Source organism: Aphis gossypii, chromosome 2 (assembly GCF_020184175.1).
Source record: "Aphis gossypii isolate Hap1 chromosome 2, ASM2018417v2, whole genome shotgun sequence".
Taxonomy (NCBI): domain Eukaryota; kingdom Metazoa; phylum Arthropoda; class Insecta; order Hemiptera; family Aphididae; genus Aphis; species Aphis gossypii.
Window position 1 is genome coordinate 64,483,775 of NC_065531.1, and position 19,791 is coordinate 64,503,565.

The 19,791-nt window shown below is 27.1% G+C and overlaps 2 protein-coding genes across 4 annotated transcripts in view; one reads left to right on the forward strand and one right to left on the reverse strand.

The window, feature by feature from the left end:
• The first annotated feature begins 95 nt into the window (after positions 1 to 95).
• Positions 96 to 19,791, forward strand: part of LOC114119101 (uncharacterized) — a 34,143-nt gene continuing 14,447 nt past the window's right edge. Inside the window, exons 1-4 of one of the 3 annotated variants that reach the window (XM_050201658.1) lie at positions 96 to 218; positions 6,445 to 6,564; positions 15,093 to 15,247; positions 16,294 to 16,451. In XM_050201658.1, coding sequence (XP_050057615.1) covers positions 15,100 to 15,247; positions 16,294 to 16,451 — 306 coding nt within the window. In that variant the 5' untranslated portion in view covers positions 96 to 218; positions 6,445 to 6,564; positions 15,093 to 15,099. Of the gene's footprint in view, positions 301 to 6,444; positions 6,565 to 9,399; positions 9,787 to 15,092; positions 15,248 to 16,293; positions 16,452 to 19,791 lie in introns of those variants that run through there. The other 2 variants (XM_050201657.1, XM_050201656.1) reach the window with 2 other exon arrangements.
• LOC114119100 (uncharacterized) lies at positions 17,885 to 18,633 on the reverse strand. Its single transcript, XM_027980569.2, has one exon. It carries the CDS (start codon positions 18,577 to 18,579, stop codon positions 18,004 to 18,006), a length of 576 nt encoding a protein of 191 aa, XP_027836370.1. The 5' UTR covers positions 18,580 to 18,633; the 3' UTR covers positions 17,885 to 18,003.

Consider the following 19,791-nt stretch of genomic DNA (forward strand, 5'->3'; position numbering starts at 1 on the left):
ATGGCTATATGAATGAATATGTATGTATATTATGGTCTTAATATAAAGATTGACGCATTAACAATATTACCGTATTCCCTCCTAAATTACTAGTAGTACCACAGAATAGATTAATGGTAGTACCGACAGTACCGCAGAATAAGTTATGATATTTTGGTAATACATAATTTTTTTAATGTATAAGGCATAAAAGTATTGAAAAATCGCATTTGTTTAAAGTGAGTAATGACTAATGATTACATATTATTTTGTTTTCTATGTCTCCGTTTAAAAATTTAAAAGAATACCTATCAAGATAAGGTAAAATATTTATGTATATACATATCTAATATATAAAGAAATTAACTTAATACGTTTTAACTTAAATGCTATAAGTTAAATATTTAGTTCAAATTTTCACTGTTAAACCTTTATAGTTAAAAAAAAATTTGATAGGTACCTATTAAAAATATATAACATTTTTTTATTTACATAATAGAAATAATTATTTTTCATTTATATTCAACATGGTGTTGTTTTCGTTTACATTAGTCTTATTAGTGATTGAGGTGGCTGAAGGGGTAAAATAATGTTAATGATAATAATATATATTTGTATGTTGTACCTACCTAATAGTTTTCATTTTTTTTTTTAACATTTATTTATACGTTTCAATAATAGTTCCACATACTGTACTGGTTATTTATCTATTTTCTAATCTATCTTGTTTTAATGCAGTTGATTTTACTTAATATTTTCTTACAACTTGCATTTGAACAAGAAAAGGATAAAATAGCTTGTACAAATACAACAAGATCTAAGAATTGGCAGTGACATAACCAGTAGATCTACCCACTTTTCTTCAAAAATGAATGTTTTATATCATGTTTTTTATTTAATAAAAATATTTATTGATAATCCTTATTCTATCAAAATATTGGGCCTACCCAACAAAAATTGTCTAGCTACGTCACTGAGAATTGGTCAGTCTTCAATTTTTTATACATAGTTTAAAGTTTTTTGGGTTTTTCTGTTTGAATATCACCATTAAAGATTAACCTAACTATTAATTTAATGTGCTATTGATCAATTTTTATTTTTATCTTGAATATTGTTATATTTATTCAAAATTCTATGAAGCTGTTTAAACAAATAAGTGATTGATTGTTGAACTTTTCCCTGATATTTAAAAAGATTGCTTTGGGTGATATCAACACGTTTACTAAATGTAGTATTTGGATTTAAAAACATCATACCTTTTTTAATTTGTAAGCAACTAGTTTTAATTTAATTTAAAACTTAAACACCTAAATAAAATATTCAAGAACTAAAAATTTTGTTTTCATTATTTAGATTGATTAAATTTAATAGTTGGATTTCATTTCATATTACATGGCAAATAATTCTGTACAAATCAAATCAATTTTTCATTTCAAGTATTTTATAACTACATATTATTCTGATTGAAAATATTGTTTTGGTCGAGTGAATTTAGGTAAAAATGGTTAAATACATTTTAGAAATTATTAATACTCTATTGTAAATGGATCATTTAATTGGAAATTTATTTTTTCTGCTGATCCTATTTTTTTTTATTGAAAGCTTAGGTATACTCAAAAAAATATCTTCCGACTGTTTAATAATTTTTTCTATAAAAGTAAATAGTGATATCCATCTCAATTGATGTTGGTGCAGTAATTTATGGTACTTCAATATGTTAAAGTTGTTGAAACTGTATGTATTGGTTTTATCTTTTACTACTATGACTATAAAAAATTAAATATGGTCCTAGATAAATAACATGGTACTATAATGGTAGACGGTAGTATTTACATGCTTTTCTACAATAAAGGCGTGAGAGTAGTGGAATTTGCATTTCATTATGAATATTCTGGAGAACATATCTTTTATTTTACTTAATACAGAATAATGAGAGCCTAATATTATTGAATGACTGTTAGAAGCAAATCCATTAAGGTTTTGAGTATCGAAATACAATTTTTTTAAATTGTTCTAGGTACTTTATAAAAAGTTTTGAATAATAGCTCTTTTATTTGCGTTATCAGGATTCAGGATCTTTTGTCATAAACTTAACAAATAAAGTAACTATTACAAAATCTATGAATCTATATCATAAAATTATAAAACTGATTATTTATTATATAACTATTTTTTTATATACCTCCTCATGTTTGATTGGCATACAATATCAGTTGATTCATCATCAAATAACATTGGTTAACTTTTTACTTAATGTTTCTTTTTCTATAAGAAAAATAACATTTTTAGATTCTGAACGGAGTGATGAATGTATTGATTTTACAATGATGTGTGTTTTTTTTTGTTTTGTTTTATTGTTTTTTTTTTTTTTTTGTGTCTGTCGACAACATTTGCCATTTGGAGCAGTAAAAATGCTTCGATTTTTGACTTCAGCCCCTCTTTGAAAAGGAAATTGAATCTAGTTAGTAGTTTGGGGGGTCAAAAGTTAAAATTTTTGAAATGAATCGAGAAAAACCCCAAAAAAATGAGGGAAAAACGGGATTTTTTACGCAAAACCAGTTTACGTCAAAATCAAATTTTTTATTTTACTATAACTCAAAAACTAATCGATGTAAATACTTGAAATTTTCACCAAATGTTTATATTAGCGTTCTCCGTACACAGTTAGGTTTTCAAAGAATTTTGAGTTTTTTTTGAACTATTTATAGACAATTGAAATTTTCAATTTTTCTAAGTATTTTTTTTTTTAAATAACGATAAAAATTTTTTGGCTGACCAGAAAATCTTGAAAATTTAATACAAGGTTTCTTATAAGTTGTTCTTAAAGTGATAAAAAAAAATCCGAAATCGTTAGTCACATTTTTTTTTTTATAAGTTCGAATATAATATACGAAATATGTCAAAATTGCGAAAATTTGCAAGTAATTATGTGGTTGGAAAATCTTAAAATTTTTTTCTTTTATAACTAAGTTTTGAAAATATCTGTAAAAAAAACTACCGGATTCAGACAAAAAAATTTTATGAGTGTTTGAAATTTAAATTTTTACAAAACCGCGTTAAATAACGATTTATCCTCAAACGATTTTAAATATTTGTTATTATTCAAAAAGTATAAGTCGTAGATACTTGAAAATTTTACCAGTTATTTAGATTGGCATTTTCTTTACATGATTTAATTTCCAAAATATTTTGAGTTTTTTTGAGCTATTTATAGACAACTGAAAATTTCAATTTTTCTGAAAAATTTTTTTTGAAGTGTCGATAAAATTTTTTGGCCCTATCAAAATACCTGAAAATTGTATACAAAATTCCTCATATGTTATTCTTATAGTGATTAAAAAATTATAAGAATACATAGGCACAATTTTTTTTTATTAGCATTTGAAGTTCAAATTTTGACAAAAATTCGTCAAAATTATGAATATTTGCAAATTATTTTGTAGATATAATTTATAAAAATGTTTGTATAGGTAGCTAAGAGTTGAAATTTTAATACAAGATTATTCATAAGTTTAGCTTACAATAATTATAAAAGAACTTAAATTTTGGTGTATTCAGGCCATTAAAACACCTTCTTTACCAACTACTGGAAATTATATCCGAAGCTGACAAATCATCTTCGTTCAGAAACGTTTTTCGTATACAATGATACCTATCATTGCATTCAAATTTAACCTACCCTAGTCCGAGGTCAACCCCACCCCCTATTGTACAGCAGAACGGTACCCTCTTGCCCACTTTTTTTCTATATTTGTTGACTGTTTGAATTGAATTTTTATACAGATTAATAAAAAAAAACAGTGTTGAGCTCTTTTAACATGGCAGCTAATTTAATTTTTGCACTTTATTTACTTATCCAATGGATTTGGTTTTGATATTGCTAAAAATTTTAAACATATTATTATATTAAGCGCTTTCAATATAGGTACCTACTCATATTAAAATAACTTGTAAAGTTGTTAATTACTTATTATGACATTCAGAGTTCTGATGAAAAACTAACTTGACGTTGTGGGCCGTGGGCCACACATAGCGGTTTTACTGTACAACAATTTTAAATTATTTGATTTTAACTTGATAACTGATAAGTGTTTACACTTACGCGATTCAGTCGTCATAGAAAAATTGTGATGATCTAAAAAAACGATAGCTAATAGATATATTAGCTATACCTACACTATATTTAATATAATATAAGTATATAGGTATACCTATAATAAAATATTATTTTTAATAAATATTTATTTTAATTGATGTATTTTAATATTATTACCATCTACCTACCTATAAAAATAAAAAATATATAATAATATAATATATATAGGTACATATATACAAAAATTAATATTAATTGTATATAGATACCTATACCTATACCTAGTGAATGGGCGGAGGTGGGAAATATTTTCGGAGGGGGTTTTAGATATAGGTACATTAAATTTAATTCACAAAATTGATCATAAAATTGTTTTATCTCAAATTTCGGGGGGGTGTTTGAACGCCCAAAATACCCCCCTTACTTACGCCCATGAGATAGTGTATACCTGTATTTTATATTATATATCTAATTATAAATGAGAAATTAATAGAATATTTTGTATTTTCGAACTTTTAGTCCAACAATAAAAATTGAAACCAGATTTTTTGTCCAACTTTTTTTAAAACGGACTTTTTGTCTTTAAACATTTCGTCCTAGATTTGAATAAGTATCGTATATAATGATATCTAGCAATGTAGCAATGACATAACATTGCCGAGTAAATTATCTATCACAGTTATCTATATATTCGAGCCTACTGTATAGTAGTACGGTACCTACTTATACCCATTTTTTAAACTGTTTTAATTGTTTATATAATATTTGGTATTTATTTTGTTGATTAATTAATCAATGTGTACTTTATTATTATTATAACATAAAATACTATTATCTATTTATGATCATAAAAGGTTAAGTTAGCTTAAATAATCGTGTTAATCTATAGACCTACATTGAACTGATAGATATATGTATAAGTATTATGGTCATTACGGATTAAGCCATTTATATATTTATTATAAAAATAAAATTACATTTTAATTCAATAATAGCTACAATAATTTGTGTAAGAAAAATTTATCTTGATCAAAATGAATTAAGTCATGTTGTAGAATTATGACTAGTGGTTTTAGTCACTAAAATCAAATTTAAAAAAAAATGTTGATGGCTTATATTAATTTAATTGCACATTTCAATATACTTCCTATATACAAACTGTTCTTAGCAAAATTAAAAAAATATCGTAATTATAAAATAATTCTAAAACAAATCCTTAGAATTTAGACATATTATCGTCTATGCTTAAAATCGTTTTTATTCATAATAATTGTTAATGGAATTAAAATTAAAATATCTAATTAATATATTGTTATTTATAATGACTTACTCGATGACAAGGTATACTCGACTCATATAATATTAGGAACAATTTCTTCGTTTTTTAAATAGTTTTTTACACATTTTGTTTCGTGAACTATAAAAAGATTTACAATTTGCAAATCATAAATAGGTACCTAGCTAACAAAATATAGCTTTAAATTTGCGATTTCTATAGTTGCATCGTATGTTATGTTGTCTATAATAAATAACAATTATAATTACTTAAGTGTGAAAAATTAGTTAATGTTTTTTAAGTACCTATTGGATTTGTAAAACATAATATAGTATTTAATTTTATCAGTTTCTGAAGCCTTATATTACAAATATATAAATATATAGGTCAATAGTTCTTAAAGTAAGTCATTATAAACTAACTCAGTAAGAAGTTATTTAAACTTATTCAACTTGATTTTGAAAAGTTAACAATTTTTAAATTATATAGGTAGGTATAGTTAGAGACAATACTTATCTTTAAAAATTTGTTATTATATGACCTTTCCGTTATATTTAATTGGAATAGTGCTTATTTTTAAAACTGCAGAATAAATTGATTTTACTTTTTAAAATTTTAAACAAGTATATTAAAAGTATTGCAAACATGTTTTACTATTACTATCGTCTATATTTTAATAATGATAATATATTTACCTGTATATTATTAATTATTATATAAATACTTGCTTGTATAATATTAAAACTACTGTAATTAATCTTATCACGAAATTAGGAAATGTAAATTTGTATTTATAAATTTTATTACTTTCCGTGATTTTTCTTAAGTTTAGAAAAGCGTATAAGGATTATATTTTTATTGTGTGCTTTTATTAAGACGGACATATCGTTCCTTTTTATCCGTTATCTCATTAATAAAACATTTCATGAAATTTGTTTGTTTGGTTTTTTATTCTTTTATCCCAAGTTTTAACTAGAAAACTCAACATTATGAATGGAAATGTAATGTTCTGTACTTGAAATAGATTATGATCGCATTTTACTTTATTTAACAACTAATTAATCAGCTTGTATACATTCTATAATATTTCTAGAAATGTTGAACAATAAATTACACGAGCAATTGTCTTGTTGTCACTTGAAAATATTTTTGTCATCAACGAAGACGTAACGTGGTAACACTATATCTTTGCACACGAGTACTCAAAATACTGGTAAGTGATAATTATATTTTATTGTTATTATTTATGGTAGCCCTATACAGTATACTGCTGCGAGTACAAATTACAGTAACTAAACTCTAATAAATTATTTATTATGCTTTAGAAAATCTCAGTTTCGTTTGTTTATTGTTAATGCTCGGCAATTTAGGAACGAGCTTACATAATTTCGTTTATTAAATGGATAACCTGAATTATCACATGCATTTTATATTGTCTTACAGCTTACTATAAATATAGATAACTTTGCTTCCGAAAGTCTGAAATTAGGTTTACTGGGTTCTCCTTGAAATGTTAAGTTTTTAAAACCTATTATGTAAGTGGTATCGATATAATAAAAATAAATAAGATCATTTATTTTACAACCATTGTAATATTATTAAGTTTTGGGGAATAGTGTATATTTATACATAATATAAAAGTCTATAACATAAATAATTATTATACATATAAAATTATACTTAGCCACCTATAGTATAGCACTGCACATAAATGATATATGCATCTATATTCTATATTTATATTCTGAAATCAACTCTGCGTGTTTTGAAAAATTAAAGACAAAAAACGAATTATTCGTGTGTAAAATCGCGAACGAATCCGTGATGGTGTCTCGTATTTATTTTGATGGAGACATGACGTACAACAATCATGTCGCGTATCTATCCGACCGAAAACGCACGTCGAGAGAATAAATTGTTTCTTGTCGTTTACTCGTTTATGGACATTTTTTTCTCTATAAAATCGTTCTACCGTGCATAGTATTACAAAAAATATTACAGCGGCCGAAAGAAGGCTATTATATCGTAAGTACTGCAGACGCCTTAAATTTTCAACCCCATCTAGATGACCTAAATATTTTTATACTAATTTTACTATACAAACAAATGTTACGTCGTAAACGATTATTTTTTCTCTTGAGACAAATAAAGGGAGGGAAAGTGAGAGTGTAGAGTGAAAACTTTGAAACATCGTAAAAAGCCTTGGCTCCTTCTATCGCATGATAAATTCGTTATTCGTGTATATATATATTTATATATATATGTATTTATAAGTCGACAAAAGAGGATTTTCGCAATGACTCGCAGGAGGGTAGGTGTATGTATCTGGGGAGCGTGTGCACATCAATTTTGGAGGGGCGGGTTCTGTGTGGATAAACGAGACATCAAACTATCAGATATGTCTACACAAACCTACAACAGTTGGTAAAACATGGGTATTGCATTCTCGTATAAAATATAGTACTTTTATATATTATTTTTATTGCCAGTGGCATATAGCGCGAAATTTTTGGTAGTACTATAAGATAAACACAGAAATTAAATTATTATATATTGATGTTAAATAAGGTCTTATGGTATAGGAGCTAATAAAAAAAAAAATTATAACTATGATAATAATTATTTTACTATAGGTACTTATATACTTATTTACAACAGTAACGTTGTATAAGTACTTAAAATTGAAATTTTTGGACTTAAATAATTTGAATAAAAAAAAAAATTTATTTTTTGTTTTTAATGTCAATGTCATGATAAAAGTACTATGACACATCTGCTCGAATGTACCTGTAGTCCCTGATTACCTCCAGTCCTCGGAATAAATATATACGACATTGATATAGTTGCGAATTGCTTGGTCATATACCTACTAATAGGATAGAGTCTAGATGGCGTTTACGATTCAAACGACGGCGGAAGTAATAACTGCGATAAGTGACAACCACATCGACAACAAAACGAGACGTACACTGTGGTATAGCCAGATTTTCTTTAAGAAGGGGGAGGGATAAAAAATCTTATAAAAATTAAATTTGTATTGTTTGCATTATTGATAACTTATACTTATTATATGATCAGATATATTATAATATTAAATATATTCGACTGAAATGAAAAACAATTTTAACAACTTTTTATTCATACTAATTTATCATACATTTCAATGAGGTACTTTTATAATATTATATAAAATATATTGTGTCCAATCTAGTAAAAGCTAAAACTTTCATTAGTCTAGGGTTTTTTTTTTTCATAAGAGCGGTCAATATTTTTTTTCTACATTGTTATATACCTATACTCTTAAAGATACATCCGATGGCGGTTGGGGGAATGAACATTTTGAGACTCCCCCCCCCCATCTGACTATGCCACTAGCTGTACGTACACGATGCTGCTTATTTTAATATTTATATATGAAAAAATATAATAATAATCGGTACGACTACGCGTGTTCACACACACACGCACACACACTCTCATTCGTGTAGAATTTGTCGGCTGTTGACCCGCAACGACACCGCAGCCGTTTAGATACGTGCAAACTTCACTCTCGTTACGTGCCGCCGCCCAGGTTCCGCGGCCGCCGTTCATCTCGAATGTCGAGCTATGTTTACTGTGGTGGGCGGGGGGGATGGGTGACGGTGTGTTGGCTATATGCGGAGAACGGAGCAAAAAAAAAAAATAAAAATAAACCACATCGTACCATAATAATATATATTACTGTATGTACGCACCCTAACCCGCCCGCGTGACGTTGCACACAAAGAGTAATATTGTCGAGTCTGTGCTTCGCCGTCCCCCCCCCGCCCGCCGTCGCACACCCGCCAGCGGACAAGCGTTAACGGCCGGAGCGGCGGTGGATTATTAGAGTAATCAATAACGCGCACCCCATTCACGACGCGACGACGACGGCGACGAGGGACGCGACGCGAGCACACGCGAACCGTCCCGCGCGACATTGGCGGGGCGCTTGCGCCGCAGATCCCGCGGCGGCGCGTGCCTTATCACTGACGTGCCGTACCGCCGAGCGTTTCGCGCCATCCGCGCTCGTCGATCTCAGTACACTCTGGCACCCCGGTCCCCGCGGTACCGTCGCTTCGAACGGCATATACCGACGACCGACACGTTATAATTAGCTCGTTCGCCCGATCCGCCGTGTGAGAAGACCGCGACCGCCTACGCTCGCGTTTACGGCTCTCTGGCGTGTGACGATCGTCGCCGCGTGGACGCGACGCTGCAGATGACCATCGTCACGGCGGCTCGCCGAGACGACCGCGCGCCGGACCACCACCATCATTGTACACTCGGTGGCGGCTAACAAAATAAAAAATAAATCCTCTACGGGCTGTATTATAATAATTTTATAATTACTATAATTGGCGGCACCTGAAAACATTTGCGATCGTACCCGAAGGAGTTTATATCCGATTGATAGGTAGGTATCGTGTACGCGCCGTGGTGGCCGTCGTGCTGCCGCGGGCGTAAATCAAATTTTTTTTTTTCTGTAGTTTTCCGAGTTCATTTGATGTGTTCAAATGTATTTTGGAGAGAAACATTTTGAATCTACGTAAAGTCGGATTCACAGGTGTCGTGTTGTGTTAAAAAGTTGAAGTGGGCCCAACTTTGGAAATTTCAATTAGTGAATGATATCATAATTATAACAGGCATTCAAAATACAATCAAAGGAACATAACACGACAAATAACTTAACTGTGAGCTTGGCTTTATAATTAACGTGGTATATAAAAATATATACCACGTTAATACTTAAGGTCATTATTGTAATACGAGTGTCAAGTATTCGTATCTTATGCATAAAATATGAGTTAAACATTCTTTGTGTTGAACTTTTATATATAGTTTGTTGTTAGACTAATGAAAAATAACTGTGGATTTAATAAATATATTTTAGGTTATAATCGTGTTTAATACTTTCGAAATGCGTAGATAAATGATAATGCCTTACGATTTAGATTTAATATTTTAGGTAATTAATTACAGCGGTTTTCATGTTGTATTTGCATGAGTTAATTTTTACATAAAATTTAATGAAGTTTAAATACGAAAAACATAACGATTTTTAGCGAAACTTGATAAAATATTTGATTGAATAACTGCGAGAAAATTATAAATACATATTTCAACATATTGAAAATACCTATATAAGTACCTATACTCCGTAAACAATCTAAAATCTTTTCAAAATATTTGATTTAAAAGTATTATATAAAATAATAATTATTATCGGTTTTATATGATAAAAGAGATCTATACAAATTATATTGATGTTCGTTTATAAAACGTATATAATAATTTATAAATTTATTTATTTAATATAAAAAAAAAATTCTTAAATTTGTTTTTATGTTTGGTGTTCGAACATTTCTGTTAGTGGATCATGTAAATTTCAATATTTTATGAATAGTGATTGAACATTTTTATTAAAAATTGTATTTGATTTATGAATTAGTAGACAAAAAATCATCCAATTTTCTTTTTTTAGTTTTTGTTCATTCTTCTTTGAACCAATATTAGTTTGTTTTATTTTTAACGTAGATACCTAATTCAATTTATTAGATGGGTTTAACTTTGTGCTACAAATTACGATACTTATTGTCCATGCTACTTTTTACTGCGTGGGTAATTGGTTTAAACTGAAAAAGCATTATGTCCTTCCGTATATTATAGTGCCACTGGGGAATTTTATGTTACTATATAATTTTCCTAAGTCGTTACGGAAATTATTTTATCTAAATCTCTTTTTAAAATCTTAGACTTACATTTATGTTATGGAGAAGTTTTATTTAAAGAGTAATATTATAGTTTTAGATATTAAAAATAGTATGCCTAGTGCATTATAAGCTCTTAATCGGTCTGGTTTGTATATTTAAATCTGAAATACTTTATATTTTATGTTTTCATAAGTTAGGTTAAAGTTTTTTTCTAAAATTGAAATTAATTTTCTTGGGAATATCAATTCTAAAAAGAAATATGTCCTCTTGGTATTATTACTTACGGACTACGGCAAGTACAAGAAGTGTAAATGCTGGCTTAACATGATTTTGTATACTTACCTAAAATAAAACGTGGAAATGTCTATTTTAAATATTCATACAGCCTATATCTATATAAGTTTTGTAATTGATATATAACATTCAAAAAAAAAATTATATAGTTAATCGTCTTGGTGAAAATTTACATATAGAGTGTATTTGGTAATACGTTGAGGGTGTGTACTTGTCGATTTCCAAAGTAATTTAGTTAATTCGATAACTAGTAACTACTATCTAAACATTTAATTCATGTAAATTGTAAATGTCAATTATATATACTAAACGAAAAAAAATGTTTTGTGCAACGAAATTGCAGTTTATTATTATTTTTTTTAGATACTTGAACTGTTTGTGAAATTAAAATTAATGTAATCCATACTGCATAAGAAATACATAATAAATATTATGCCATATATTTATCTATGATAATAATTAAAATTTAACAACATTATATATAATATTCCCTTATGAATAAAGAGTTTAACCAATTGTCTGCAGGAGGAGAAAAGATTATAATATGAGGGCTAATGTGGTTAAAATGCTATCTTTTAAATGACCAAAGTTATAAGTCCCGAGAGACTGGTATTATTTAAAAGTTTAAGGGAAAGCAAATATGGAAAATCGAAAGTTAAGAAAATTAGATACATGGATTATTGGCAATTATTTTTAACAATTTATATAACCATAAAAATCGGCTGGTTATATAATTCCTAGTCTCAAAAGAGTCGTTTATCTTCAACAACAACGACAGCGCATACACACATAATATGCGTATATCGAGGCTGAAAGAAGTGGATTACGTGACTTGTATACGTATATAGCTTTTATATAGCTATAACACTGGTGACGATGTCAGTCCACGCGGACAACTGCAGTTTTAATAGTATAGGTTTTTTCCCCATCATGGATAGTAGCTAATTTCAGTGAAAGCTCTAGTGTGTTGAGACTTATGGCCTAGTGTTCAGTGTTGAAATGCTAGTGTCTACCAGCTGAGGTTTATGGCAATTTATGTGCTGTTGGTCGGTAAAGATCCCTCGTTTTGGAACTTTGAATTATTGAAGAATCACCAAGCCTACCCTATAACGAAAACGACCCTCCTTGGCAACCGCGGTGCGTGGTCACGATTTCCATCCCTCGTCGTACTAAACTCGAGGATTCTTATATACGGTTTTGTCGTTAAAAAAAAAAAATAAAAAATAAAAACGTACTTTGGATAAGAGAAACAGAAAAAACTTCTTTTACGCACATGCACGTATCGTTCCGTAGGGAATCGTTCTGTCCATCATCGTTGTCGAGAGAACGTCCCTTGGGGAATTCGTGTTACTTTGTCCCTGGAAAGATGTTATACACTATGCTATATACTATATAACGACGTTGCGATTGTTTATATTAGATAATAACTTAATACGAATATTATGTAGTCTATGTTGAAATGAAGGATAGAAAGAAAACCACATATGATGTTATACATATGTATTATGTATAATTAACATAACTGCAATATGTGTGCACATGAATTATTAAATGTTTTTAAATAATCTGTTGTATGGAAAGAGTGTGATATTAAAGCTTAATATTTGTATTTATTTTAAAGGTATAAGTTGAAAAGTTTTTCAAATTGAATGTATTATATCCCTTCTATATTATCATTATTATTAATTTTGTTTCTTTTAACTAAACTACCTAACGTACATAATATAAATGTGATACTTTGATCTTTTGAGTATTTAAAGACAAAAGAATGTATAATTTATTCTTAGTATTTTTTGATATTATAAATTTTTTTATTTATTTTGTTACAATAATTATTTTTATTTTAGATTTTAACCAACCAAATTAATAATTGTTTGTTTTAAATCAATTACACAGATTATAATATAATACAAAACAATAGGGAGTAGTAGCTGTAAAATATCATTTAATTTACTTAGTATTTTATTATTTAATATTTAAAAATTAAAATGTTCTTGAAAAGTTAAAGTAATTCAGAATAATTTAGATACTAGTAACTACATATCAGAGTAAAAAACAATAATCGAGTTCTAAGTGTGGTATCTACAAATTTGTTAAAAATTATTATTATTATAAATTTATCCAAATATCTTGGAGGTATTAATAATTAATTTATATTAATCTTATATTATTAATTTAGACAACTACGGCATTATTTTGATAACCGTAGCTTATTACTTACCTATATATTAATAATTAATACGTAAACCAATTATTAATGTACCTATATAATGTTTCTCGTTAATGTCTAATTATCACAACAGGTAGTAATAATTTTCAATGAAAATATTTTGTTGTAAGGTGTTTCAATTAGTGGTTGAAATCGCGTGTTTATCAACCATAAGCATATATTTATACTACAAATAAGGTTTTTAGTTCCTTTATTCAGTTTTATATACTTTATGGCTATTGGTTATAAATTATAATGGTTATAATGTTTATGTTTGATGTATTCTGTATAGTAGTATCGATGATTCCAACCTATCACCATTATATTATTTTAAATCAGAGGTCGCGAAACTTTTCAAACAAGTGAGTGAGATACATTTAAAATTTTAAATTCCTGGTGATCGACATTCAGGTTGATAAGCAAAAAAAAGAAAAATAAGTACAAAGAATAATTATTTATTGTTTTCATAATAATATAACAATTAAATATTGATTTAATAATAGTACACGAGAATCAGCGAAAAAACATTTTAATTATCCGATTATTAATTATGCAATCGACTGTTTATGGTAAAATTAATCTTATTTATAGTAAAAATAAGTTTAATGAGATACGAGTTAAGAGTTTGATTAAAATTTTAAAAATTGGGATTCGGTATTCGATAATTAATCTTGTGGAAGCTCTTTGCGTTCATACCTAATGAGAATAATTTATAAATCTAAGACATAAATTATGTCACCTAATAATATATTACTTAATAGTTGATATCGTAGTATCTTATTAATTTTCAAACCTTATATAATATGTAAATGAAGTCATCCAAACATTAAATGGGTTTGGTTCATGCCGGGGTGGATCTAAATCTTATTTAAGGGGGCCGAATAGGGATATTTAAGAGTGACATACTAACATACATAATATGATAGAATGAAGACGACATAACCGTAATTATGCAAGTTGGTGAAAACAATTATTAATTTCTTAATTCTCATGCTATAAACTATTATTTATAGTATAAATTATTGACTACACAGACAACACTGTAAGAAAAATCTACTATTGAACAGTACTATAAGACTTATATTAAAGGGATTGAAAGTCTTTGTGTAATACACACGAACCTGTTCTAAACTTGACTCCTCTACTTGAGATAAACGTTCTTATATTTTTAATTTTTTTTTTTTTTGTCTAAAGTTTGAAATATGATAATTTTTTAATGTTAACATTTTAAATATAGAGCTCTTTAAAAAGAGTGTTAAAATAAAAAAAAATGTGAGAAAGTTAATTTCAAGTATAGAAATTTAGAATTTAATTAATTTGTTTTGTGCTACAGAGATTAATATAATTTTACTAAGTTTACTATGTTAGGTTCGCCATATCCAAAATAGTATGCAAATTAATTATTTAGAAGTATTATTATATATGATATCTAATGCATACAATACACTTATTCATCTTTATGAAAAATCTATTATGCGTTTTTATTAAAATTATTTATTTTTTTAGTAATATAATGTGGACTCCGGTATCGTTCACAAGTGACAATAGTGTTCCACCATCAAGATCCAAACATAGCGCTGCTGTTCACGGTAACCACATTTATGTGGTCGGTGGTCGGAATGGCAATTGGCCGCTTAAAGACATATGGAGATACGCCCTGTGTAAGTATGACACGTAGTCTGAATACAAATCGCCTCTAATTTCATTTTGACGTAACGTACAACAATCGAATTACAATTGCTTTCGTGATAAATTTGTTGGAATAAAGGGGGTTGTATTTCTTAAATTACAGTACCTATGTATATATTTAATTAAAAAAAAACTTTTTAATTTGAGAATTTATTTATTCCCAAGAAATTTCTATTTCAGTTACGTTTATATACATAAACGGATAATTTATTGTTTAAATTAATACATAGACAATTACATTAATATATTTTTTCAATAGTATTCATTTTGTAACAACTTATTATCATTGTAAAACTAAACTATATAATAATAACTAAGTTAATTAAATTAAAGATCTTACAAAAATCTTGTGTTAGAAAATTGTTGGATATAAAAGTTTTGAGCACAATACACTTTATGTACCTTATAATACTTTAACTCGAGTTATAAAATTTGAGTGCAAGTGTTTTTGAATTACAGTGCATAGAGTTTGGTCAATATAGTATATTAATTTGGAAAATAAATTAGTAATTGAAAAGTTATTTATCGTTTTTTGTTTTAAATTATGATATGCTGTTTTTATAATTTGTATATGTTACAAAATAAAATAAACGTGGTATAATAAGATAGATATTATGATGATTAATCCATATATTTATTTTAATTGGATTTTAAAAAAAACACTGGAAAAAATTATAATCTAAAAATATTTATTTTTTTTCAATATATCTGTTAAAACGAATTATGAAATTAAGTTTTGTTTTATTCATTTTATATTATATAATATTGGCGATTTTCGATAGATATTAAATACTAAAATTACAATAATAATTAAATGTATTTCACCGAATATTATCTAATATTTTCAAGTAAATTGTATTAATTTTTGCAAATAAAGTTATCGACGCTAATTTATAACCATTGATTATAGAATAGTCTATTCTAATATAATCAATGATATAACGATTAATGTAATGCATTGTATAATATTATAGTTTATATTATTCATAACGTTCCTCATTCGTTTTTTGAATTCTAGCAAATAACACCTGGGAACAGTTGCATCCGACAGGAGATACATTGCAAAATTTGCAAGAACATACAGCAGTCGTTTATCAAGATAAGGTATACGTTTTCGGCGGAGAAGTGGGGTTTTCATCTGCCTCTGAGTCTCCACTATGGTCTTACAGTATTAAGGTAATGCATATTGTATGAAAGCAAAAACCATTAAAATATATATTAATATAGCTATATAAGCCATTTAGGCTTATAGTATATACTACACGAATACATATATTAAAAGTTATAACTATTATATTATTGTTTCGTCTATATCGTAGAGCTATAGAGGCTCATAATGTTTGGTATTGCCTTGCTTTACAATAAAAAATATGGAGCCATAACTTTGTAGTTTGATAATCTAATTGTTTAAAATAAGAATGTGATCGATTTTTTTATAAAAACCCGAGTTGGTTTCTAAGTGATGTTTAAATCATTACTTTTACTGGCATTGATAAATTGTTTTTCTTCGCGAACATTTTGAACAGTATTTTTTTGGAATAAATAAATAATAACATACTTTTGAGTGCATAAAATAAATAGAATTACTTAAGTAGAGAATAAAATAATGTCAGTAAGAGGTTAAATGCGATACTATTATTAATATTATTGTATATTGTTATAGTTAATGGTTTAAAAAAATTCTAAATAATTTAATTAGGATTCAAAACATCTAAATACTTAAATATAAATAATGGCTTATGAATATACTCGTGTTATTTAGGTATATCTTAAGGTATAATTTTATCTGTTATAGATGGTTGATTAATTTAATTAATTGTATAATATAGTTACCATAGTATATTATATTAGTTACCAATAATACTAATTAACATTAACTCTTCATTTTGTAAATTTTATTTACTTAATAAAAAAATAAAAAAAATAAATAAATAAAAGTATAATGATTTATAATTTATAAAATAAAAAATAATAATAATTATTATTATTATAATACACTATAATTGTTACGAATATATTACTTATCAATACTCGGAAGTTGTATTTTAAGTGTTATAAAGCACAAAAAATACAAAAAATAGAAATATATATCGAAGAGGTTATTATTATTTTTTTGTATATCAATACGTTGTCATTTGGGACCCAAATGCAGTTACTAGTTAGAACCAGATTAAAAGGGTGCAACGTAAATTTTTAAATTATGCTGTTAGAGTGCTTCATATTCATCACAGACCTTATGATTATGAATTAGTATTTACGGTATTAGGACTATCAAACATAAGTGACAGATGTGTATCAGCCAACTGGGTATTGGTACAAAAATTCATTGATTATTTTATAAATTGTTCTGAAATTCTAAGTTAATCTAACACCAAGATTTGTAGTTTTCAGTATCGTTTACATTATTATTTTTTCATACTACTCAGCACCACCAATTATTACCGTCATAAACCAATATTTAGGATGATGCATATTGCAAATGAATACTCGTTTACCTCTTTTTGTTAGTATTATGTAGATACGTTCTTCTTACCGTTAAAAATACTACTGTATTACTGTACTTTGGACCATGGCCCGTTCTATGATAAAATAAAATACAAATACAAAAGTTTGTTAGTTAAATCTATTTTATATTTTATTTAAATATGACCAAAATGACACAGTTAATAAGAATATTGAAAAAAAAACTTTAAAGTAAAATTACAAAACAAATTAAATAAACTTGAATTTAATTTTGGAGAAAATTTTGCATACTTGGAAGCTCCATGTTTTGTGGAGTTGGGATATTAGGTAATCGGAGTTTCATCTGTTTACGTAGTTCCTTTTCCATTTTTTCTGCTTCTTCCGCATTAACTGCCAATAAGTTCATATTTTTTACAATCGCGCCTTGAAATTGATCTCTAACTTCTACCACACGATTGATTTGCTGCTTCATGATTTCAGTGTCCTCTACATAATTTATTAAATTATCTACAAAATTTTTTATGGAAGCTTCGTCGATGTTCGTACTGCTACTTAGACTTTTCATGTCTTCTATAATTTTTGACATATCTCCAAAGGACTTTGTTATAAATGTTATCATATAGGCTATTTCGTTGGCCATTTCATCTTCCCGTGATTTGACTGATTCACTGTCATTGCTGGTTAAATCCATCTTAGAGAAATCTTCAATGTACTCCGTGGGATTTTCGGTGGTAGACTCTTCCAAAATTTCGGAATCGGCATCGGAGTCTGACACGCTTTGTGTATTGACGATAGTGAAAACTAATGAGAGTGCAGCAGCGAAAAAGATTAAACGATTCATGATGGTTTTTAATACTTTTGGTTTAGTAATTTTAGATTCACTGTATAATAGTTATTATCGAATGTAACTGGCAATGCAATGTTTTAAGACTTATATACTAGATAATAGTTGACACAGATGGCTGTTGGTCAAACAAAAGCCAATATTATATTCATTTGGTTTAATGGCTTTTAAATTGTACTTACCATTTTTTAAAGAGTATAAATATTTCCTTTAATTAGTTTGAGTTTGTTTACATAGCTGAAAATAAATGAATTTAATTATAGTACTTAATATTTTAATTACCATCCGTAGTATTTTATGTACATCTAAATGGTTTCTATTCGATTTTAATTGGAGGTTTATATTAGGATTCAATATGCTATAAAATTATTAAAATGTGGTGTATATATTATATTCAGCATACTTTTATAAGCTACTATTTTAATAGTTTCATTAAAATAAATAAGAGTTAAGAATTGCCGTGTAAATGTTTAACATTTTATCAAATATTGACAATAAATTTTATTTTTAATTTCATATTTAATTTTATATTTAATAATATTTCTTACCTACACATAGCACTTATGCAGATAATTGTTTTAAATGTTATTAACGTACTATTCAACGAACACACACACACACACACACACACATACAATATATACATAATAATAATATTATCAATTATTATGTACAGAGTTTTATTAAGATGTTCCCTTTGTAATAGTACTTTATAACTAAAAATAATTATAATTTTGAAAATATATATTTATATATATTATATACGGCTATTTTAAACCGCGGTTAATATTATTTAACTATAAAGTAATAATAAGTAATTAGCTATAATCTGTAATGTTTATTAGTTATCAGTTATCACTTATCATTCATTTTGTCTTAGCAACAAACATTTACGTATAATATATGGTTAGAAAACGCCAAAAGCACTATGATTTTTATCGTTTTTTTATTAATATTTAATATAAAAAGATACGTATTTAATCATACAATTATTTTTAATATTTTTAGCTTTCATATATGAAATTTTAATAATAATTATTATTATTTATTTTGTAAGTGAATAATGGATAAAAATTATGAAATACATTAGTAATATCTATTATGGTTAGTTTAGGAGATGTTATGCATTTTTTTTTTTATAAAATATGATGTAACTGTGACAATAATCTGTATATATATTTTCCATCAAAATCCATCATAAAAGCTCGT